Source organism: Pezoporus flaviventris, unplaced genomic scaffold, assembly GCF_033815535.1.
Source record: "Pezoporus flaviventris isolate CSIRO_AGI_PZ_B2104156 unplaced genomic scaffold, CSIRO_AGI_Pfla_v1 ptg000013l, whole genome shotgun sequence".
Taxonomy (NCBI): domain Eukaryota; kingdom Metazoa; phylum Chordata; class Aves; order Psittaciformes; family Psittacidae; genus Pezoporus; species Pezoporus flaviventris.
The window spans coordinates 36,038,922-36,047,749 of record NW_026892561.1 but is presented as its reverse complement, the minus strand read 5'-3'; the positions used below and the strand labels follow the sequence as shown (position 1 = coordinate 36,047,749).

The 8,828-nt window shown below is 41.9% G+C and overlaps 1 protein-coding gene across 1 annotated transcript; it reads left to right on the top strand.

The window, feature by feature from the left end:
• The first annotated feature begins 4,934 nt into the window (after positions 1-4,934).
• On the top strand, positions 4,935-8,390 carry LOC133268934 (tubulin alpha-3 chain). The gene is made up of 4 exons (XM_061452784.1): positions 4,935-5,495; positions 6,062-6,210; positions 7,061-7,741; positions 7,972-8,390. The coding sequence occupies exons 1-4, from the start codon at positions 5,177-5,179 to the stop codon at positions 8,275-8,277; spliced, it is 1,455 nt and encodes a 484-aa protein (XP_061308768.1). The 5' UTR covers positions 4,935-5,176; the 3' UTR covers positions 8,278-8,390.
• Positions 8,391-8,828: the final 438 nt, after the last annotated feature.

The window sequence follows — 8,828 nt, the reverse complement described above, 5'->3', positions numbered from 1 at the left end:
GAGCACCACAGCCCGGACGAAGCCACTTCTTCCCTGCCTCTTCCGGCGGCGCGCAGCCTGCGGCCCGCGCTGTCACCGTGACCCGGAACCAGCCAGCGGACATGTTGCGCACCCATCGCTCCGGCGCGCTGGGCAGTGCCGGTGCCCCAGGTACGATGAGTTAACCGTGAGTTACGGACAAGAAACTGCTCACGAGTTTACACAGATGCCAGGGAAGTGAAAGGACAAAACATGAGGCTGTCCAGAATGCTGTTTTCCATAAATTCATCTTGTAACAAAAATCTGATGTAGAAAGTAGCATTTCTAATACACGAAACAAAGTGAAAGCGTATGGTATGATAACACCTTATGCAGAGACACGTAAGTTTTGAGAATCGTTAAGTATCTGTGAAGTCATCAGTCACTGCCACTGTGACAGTTAGAAACATTTATACCATTACAGGATAGAGCCTTTTGAAAAACATTTTCATGTCACTTAAGTGAAACCACTATGAAGTTTCCTACAGTTTCTCCCCAAGATTGTAACCAAACGAGCTGTAATTTTAATTCAAGTAGATACTTGCTGTAACTGACAGCAGACGAGGGAAAGATTTTTTTCTTCTTCATTGCTTGGCCTTCTGTTAATTAAAAAAAAAAAGGGGGGGGGGGGCAAGTTTTGAAAGTTTCCTTTGCTCAAAACAGTACTACCACTCACCGTTCCCGGGTGCTACTATGTGCCATTAAATAAATAAAAAGAAACTCTTTCATTAAATCACTGAGCCAGCCACTGTTACCCATTGGAAAATGTTTTGTCAAAAAAAAAAGGGATTTATGCAGCAGTCATCTTGGATAAACCTGGATGCTAGATGTAAGAAAGTCATTTAGTTTTATCTAAAGATGCTGGTTAATGTTAAAAAAAAAAAAAAAAACAACAAAAAAAACCCCACACAACAACCAAAACAAAACAAAAACCCCAAACAAAAAAAACCCCAAACACCACCACATGAACAACAACAAAAAGAAATAAAATTTCAGCTTTTGCTTATCTTTAAAACTTTGCCAACAAATTTTGTATAAAGGTTTTCATGAGGGCAAACTGGGCTACCATTAAAATCAAATGCATCTGATGAGTTAATTTGTTGTCTTATAATAGATTTGCCAGACTTTGTCAGAGGCAAAGGCAGTAATGTAAAACCCAGACTCTAAGACTGATTTTTGAGAGAACTTTCTTCTGTGTGAATACGTAATTGCTTCTCTTTAGATTTATACAGATATTGCCATGGTCCTAGGCAGTGTTGAGACTGACTCACCTTTTACAAGCCAATTTTAACTTCAGTCTACAGACATCTTTCAAACAGAAGTGTAGTTTTCAAGGCAAGAACCTGTTTTTCATTGAATTATTGCCACACTGTCATAGATTCAGCAGAAGATGGAGTTTAAAATCTGCCTGTGTACCTGTGTTGGTGTCATGGTTTAAACCCAGGACAGTTGGTCAGCACAAATTCGTAGGTCAAAATAGTGAAATAAAACTTGTATTATAACTTTCACAATTAAAGCTATATATATTTACAATGAAAACTATAGTAAGACAGGATTCTTAGAAACTGTTTCTCAGACTTTTTTTTTGGGGAAAAAAAAAAGGAATTATTTCCATAAGGACTCACACATGCATCAAAACCAAAAGTGACAAAAAATTCATTCACAGTAATTTTCCAGCATAAGCTGTTCTGCAAACTGGACTGGTTTCCCACCTGCTTCCTAACTCTTAAGTAATGCATGTGACAGACTGAAAGGAAAACTACTCTTGGGCAAGCCAGGAGACACGGGCTGGAGTTTTAACAGTGAGTTTCCAACACCTACAGCTCCATCAAAACCTGCAACAGAGAATGGCTTGCAGCCAGAAATACTGACTTGCACAGTTCACTTCTGTCATTTATACTGCTTATTATCCCTATACTGTCTCCTTATGCCTCCTCTGTAATTTTTCTTTCATACAATGCTTGCAAAAGTTCTGTTATCTTCTCTTGATTATACCAGAAATACCGACTTGGTCATCTATAAAATAACAGCATGCTCCAGTTGATGTGATCAATATGGGTAAGACCACAGAGATCAGCACAAACCATATCCTATAAAAGGTTCAGTATAGCAGCTTATGTCCTGCCTCCGAAAGGCTGTATTTTCTCCAGGAGTTCAGTATCTACAGATGGATTCACAGAGCAAGATTTTGGTAGCTGGGGGGGGGAAGGGGGGGGGGCTGCAGGGTGGCATCTGTGAGAAGCTTCTAGAAGCTTCTCCCCTGGCTGATGGAATCAATACCAGCAGGCTCCAAGATGGATCTGCAAAACTTTCTAGCAGGAAGTCGAATTAATGGCCATACAAAAGTTTTGCCAGTAAAACATGGCCTATAGCTTTCTGCAGAGTTCTAGAACACCAAAGTTCATGAGAATTAAACTAATTTTTATACACACGACAGAGCAAGTTTAAGAGATGAAAAGTATATAACTAAAATTGTTCACACAAGCGCAAATGGTTGTAGCTTCTTACACATACATTTCAATAATAGAAAATACAAGACTAAAATAAATGGTTATCTTTGAGATCACTTTGTAACAGCAGTTCGGCAATTTAACTGCCTCTTTCAGCAGGGAATGCACTCAGTAAGTCAGCATCAATGACACACCAGTAAATATACAAAAATGAGTAAATCCCCATAGTTTGGTACTCTCAGCAAGCCAATAGTCTGAAGATGCAGGAAGGAATGTATGAGACAGAGTGAAATAGGTATGGGTCATTACAAGAAAAAACAGCATCTTGGGAGTATGGTAGAGCTCAGAGTCTAAATCATCCCATAGCATTGCTTTTCTCTCCCTTGCTTACAGGAGCAACTGACTCACACGTTGCTCCAGTAAACTGTACAAGTTAATGTAATGGACAAGGCCCTCTGTCTTAGCTGTGATTCCGACCAGCTTGAACTATTGTCATATTGGGCAGGAATATGAGGAATACACAGCAGATTTGCCTAGCAATAACTTGACCCTAACTTATTCGTACATCCCTAAGGAAAGAAGATAAATCACCTCCCTGTGAAGGACTTAAAACCAAACAAGTTAACAAACTAATCTGTTTTTATGAAATTATAAAGGTGGCAGTGATTATCTTTGCATGTTTGCCATTACATTTACCTTAGAAAAACCCAAAGCACTGCAGTTAAAGTTCAGCTTACGTTAGACTCCTGCTTAACATGAATTACACATCACTTGCTTCAAGGAATTAATAGCAATTTCATCTTAATTTTTCTCAGGTCTTACTGTTAACAGCAAATCTGTTATTTGCTTCTCTTTGGAGAGAAAGAGGAAAATACCATCTGTGGCGTGGCATGGCATGGCATGGCATGGCATGGCAGCTACTCCAGAGAGCAGCTAAGTGTGCTCACTTCAGCTCTGGACATCCAGCTTCATCTCTCCAGCTACTGGTCTTTCTCGGCTAAAAGAAATTTCCAGGCTGTCAGAGGTCTTATGTTCCTGTCCAGAGCCGTGTGAAATCACTTACACCGTTCCCCTAGCACACATAAGCCTTCCCCCGCCTTAAGAACAGACACCACAGCAGCACACCCTAGCCAAGACAATTCCACAGAGCCCAGCCGCACCCCCGATCCCCATCCCCCACAGCCGAGCCCAGCACCTCAAGTGCGGGACGCCCCCACCCGCTGCAGGCAGCTCCGCTCGCGCGCTTTCGAGAGGGCGAATCAGCGAGCTCCGCTCGCCTCTGCGCCGCCCGGGTGACAGCCAATGGGGAGCCAGCACGCGAGGGCGAGGGGATCGAGGCGGTTGGCCGTCGTTAGTTGGTGTTGCTGGGCGAGCGGTGGCGGACCTGGTGCAGCGGAGTCGGAGCGTCTCAGCTTAGTCGGACGCTATGGTGGGGAACGGGGTCCTCGCGGCTGGGCAGAACAAGGGTACTTGGGAGGGTCGCTGTAGCGGCGGCGGCCTGGGGAGCCTGTGATAGCGCGTGCTCTGGTAGGATTTGCAGTCTCTGTGAGAACGCCCCGCAGTAGCAGCAAGGCAAAAGGACTGGGGAGGAGGAGAAATATTAATAATAGTTAAAGGGAGGGATAAAAACTGGCCGGCGGGTGGTGAGGCGGGGCATGTAGAAAAGCAACGGAGGCTTGTTCTTAAGTTCGCGTCTCTCGCGGAGAGGCGAGGGGCAGACCGAAACGTGCCCCGGGCGGCGGGAAAGAGCGTGGCAGTAAGTGGCTGGGCCTGTGCGCTCCGCCGCTTCGGGCTGTTAGTGTGCACTGCGCCGGGAGCTTGCACGTAGCCAGTGGGAGGGGAGGTGCTGGATCAGCATTCGGCGGCGCCTCGTGCTCCGTCAGGACTGGGTGCAGGGGCTCTCTCGCGCCGGTGCTGGGCGCGGCAGGGCAGCCCCACACCGGGAGACGGGGGTGACGAGGCTGTGTGAGAGGGTTGGAAACGGGCTGCCAGCTGAGTAGAAGTAGGAAGGAACACAGAATTAGTCTCGCTGGCAAAAGGCTAATGAGAGAACCAAGGTGTGAAAATTAAAACATGAAAGTAAGAATACAGGATTTGATGAAGCTACCAAGGAAAGAACAGCCCGGGTTTTTCCACCTCAGCTTTTTCCTAGATGTGCTATAACAGTGAGCTAGAAGAAGAGCTCATTTCCATCTCAGGTATAAGACAGAAGCAAGGTATTGAGAGATCAAGCATTCACAGCACAGTTGCTTACAATCAAAGTATCTGGCTAAAAGTTGGCAAGTGACATCTGATTGGGACTCCTGGATGGTTTCAGAAAGGAACCCAAATATGTATGAATTGCCAGGGGTTAGATATTTGCTTATTGTAAAGGAAGACATATTAATTGGTCCTATATAGGAGGAATTATTGCGCAGTACATGATTCGGCAGCAAATAAAGGAAATTAGCAAATGCTCTAAAAAAGTCTTCCAAGACTAAAGGAAGGTGAAAAAGAGACTAAGCAGAATATTAAAATATCCATGCAGCATGGTAAGGGAGGATGAATCTATATTCACCTATGTGTTAATAGAGACTCTGTTGTATTCAAGATCTTCCAGTACTTTCACACGAGTCAGCTAAGGTAAGTAGAATCTTGCAAGCAGCAGACAATTTGATGAGTTGTAGTCACTCAAGAACAACCAGGGGATACTGAAGCAGAGAAAGCTCATGGAAAGATACAACCCACAGATGACTAGTTATCATGAGAAGAAAATCTGGAAGACAGGTAGATCCATATCTCATTGTTCTGTTTTCAATTTGCAGCGTGAATGCATATCTGTCCACGTCGGTCAGGCTGGTGTACAGATTGGCAATGCATGTTGGGAACTGTATTGTCTTGAACATGGAATCCAGCCTGATGGTCAAATGCCTAGTGATAAAACTGTGGGAGGTGGAGACGATTCATTTAACACTTTCTTCAGTGAGACAGGAGCTGGTAAACATGTTCCCAGGGCAGTGTTTGTGGACCTAGAGCCAACTGTTGTTGGTATGTACCCAACATTAAAGACCTTCAGTATAAAAGTGAAGAGTCCCTACAGATTACTTATGGTCTGAGTTTTTTTTGTTTTGGTTTTTGGTTTGTTTTTTTTTTGTGGTGGTAGTGGTTTTTATTTTTGTGTGTGTGTGATCAGAACCCTATAGTCTGAAAGATGTGTGTCTGCATGCTGTTTTGACATTTGAGGTTATTGTGACTTGAAAGAAATTATGTTCTACAGGTAACAACATTTGGAAAACTGCAAAACTTTTCAAGGGTGCTGCACTGCACCCAGAGTTTCATTCAGTTGCTATCTAGAATCTTGTCTGTACCTGTAATGTAGATTTTCTGAGTGAACCTCTTTTCAGGAACAAATACTGTTCTATGAATGGCTGATGTCTTCCCCTAAACAAAAGAGCTGAAGTTGTGCCAGCTCTCTAGTCTAGTCAGGCAAGCTGTTTATAGTCAAGGATGCTGTCTACATTCTTTCGACATGCACGCTTAGTGTGTAGTCACTAAGTGGCATACACAGAACTGAACAGATTGAATCTATGTTGTGGTAATCTGTTTTCTTACAGATGAAGTACGTACAGGCACATACAGGCAGTTATTCCATCCTGAGCAGCTCATTACTGGGAAAGAAGATGCAGCCAATAATTATGCCAGAGGCCATTATACCATTGGAAAAGAGATTGTTGATCTAGTGCTAGACCGCATTCGCAAACTGGTACGAATTCATGCTGCAAGTCCATATTTAAAATAATTGGTACAGCTCTACAGCTGTCTATAACAGTGGTTTGATGTGGTTTCTTCCCTGAGAATTTTGTGCATAGTTTATTGTTTAAAATTCAGTCTTCTTGCTCCTGCCCCCAGTTAAATAAAAATTTAGTAAATAAAACTTACTACTTTCTCCCCCAGGTTTTGAAATACCAGTATTTGAAAGTATTTTAAGGATACCTCGGAAACATAAAAGCCTTAAACAAGTGTGACAATGCTGTTACACTTTATTATTTGTAATTTTCAGTTTGATTTCATGCCCATTATAAGTGGTGCAAAATAGTACCCTTGACCTCAGATTTTGGTTGAATACTTAAAAAATAAAATGGCTGATGCTGCACTGAGAAACTCATATAGGATCATGTGATTCAGAATTAAATGGTGATTGTCTTTCAATTTTTGTAATTTTAAATAACTTGTTTTCAGCATCTGATACTTGCTGAAAGCCAGAATGGGAACAAATGTATTCTAAAGATAAAACCTAGCTGTAATTTATAATAATTTATCATAGTGGTGCTCAGCTGCTCTTGCTTACAGTAGAATTAAAATGGCATTACAGCTAATAAAGCAATTTGTAAATAGTAAAATACTCCTATTCAGAAAAAGTTACACAGTGGCACTGGTACTTTTGAGTAAAAGGCACACAGGAAAAAAGGAAGACCACCTTTCGAGAATGCTGGGGGGGTTATTATAAAAATCTAAAATATACTTAATAAGGAAATGCTGTTGAATGATTATTTTAATACTGCTTTCTGCAAAATACCTTTTTTTTTTCACCACTCTTTTCCACCCCATTATAGGCTGATCTCTGCACAGGGCTGCAAGGTTTCCTTATCTTTCATAGTTTTGGAGGAGGCACTGGTTCAGGATTTGCATCTCTGCTCATGGAAAGGCTCTCTGTTGACTACGGCAAAAAGTCTAAACTAGAATTTGCAATTTATCCAGCACCACAAGTTTCCACTGCTGTAGTGGAACCCTACAACTCAATTCTAACTACCCATACAACATTAGAGCATTCAGACTGTGCCTTTATGGTAGACAATGAAGCCATTTACGATATATGTCGTCGTAACCTTGACATTGAACGCCCTACTTACACTAATTTAAACCGATTAATTGGGCAAATTGTTTCATCCATCACTGCTTCACTGCGTTTTGATGGAGCCCTCAATGTAGATCTGACAGAATTTCAAACTAACCTTGTTCCATACCCACGAATCCATTTCCCCCTGGTAACATATGCCCCTGTCATCTCTGCTGAAAAAGCCTATCACGAGCAGTTATCTGTGGCCGAAATTACTAACGCTTGTTTTGAGCCAGCCAACCAGATGGTAAAATGTGACCCTCGCCATGGCAAATACATGGCCTGCTGCATGTTATACAGAGGTGATGTTGTTCCCAAAGACGTCAATGCAGCTATTGCTTCTATCAAGACTAGACGTACCATTCAGTTTGTGGATTGGTGCCCAACTGGATTCAAGGTACTTGCAGTGCTTTTTAAGTGCTTAATGTTTGGTTTATTAGCAATTGCATAGTATTTAGAGGTAACAGTCATTCCAAAATGTTGTAATGTCTCTGTTAAATATTTTGATGAAGTGCAGAAGAACTGTCATCTGTTTTATTTGTTCATAACCATGGTGCTTTTTGATAACAGAAATAGGTCTTTGAGCCTTAGCACTCATACGGAAAACTTTTATGTGTTTTCTTGAAGGTGGGCATTAACTACCAGCCTCCAACTGTGGTACCAGGTGGTGACCTTGCAAAAGTGCAGCGGGCTGTGTGTATGTTGAGTAACACAACTGCTATTGCTGAAGCATGGGCTCGCCTTGACCACAAATTTGATCTCATGTATGCTAAGCGTGCTTTTGTGCATTGGTATGTTGGGGAAGGAATGGAGGAAGGAGAATTTTCTGAAGCCCGGGAAGATCTGGCTGCCCTCGAGAAAGATTACGAAGAAGTCGGCATAGACTCAGTAGAAGCAGAGGCTGAAGAAGGAGATGAGTACTTAGAAAACTAAGTCTGGCAAAATGTAGAGAAAGATAAAAAAAAAAAAAAAAATTGCAGAGCCCTGTTTGTAGAACATCTACTTGTTTGCCTGTTTTCAAATAAAGTTTTAAAGGTTCTACTTTCTATTTTTTTTTCTTCTTTACTATGTATGTGCATCCTTGCTAAGTAAGGATCATTTGAGATGGTGTATTTCAGTAGTATCTTGTCATGTGCAGAAAAACTCGGGAAACTAAACACGTCCCTGGGATGCCAACACATTCTGAGAGCTTCTCCATCTCCTTTATTTTTGGTTTTCCACAAGTAGGAAACCGCTTCTGCTTCAGGTTGTTATAGCACTAGTAATACTATTACTATTCCAAGCCTGTCTGCATGATCTAAAGGAACCTACATTTTCTGAAGATGTTTAAGTATCCACAGTTAACTAATACTGTACTTCTGACTAGTTATTGCAGATGCCATTACACTTTCAAATGGAACTAGCACTTAATACCTTTGCTAAGGACATAAAACTTCATCATTGAAAAGTGTTTAAAACTTTACAACTGGAACCCACCCCACTAC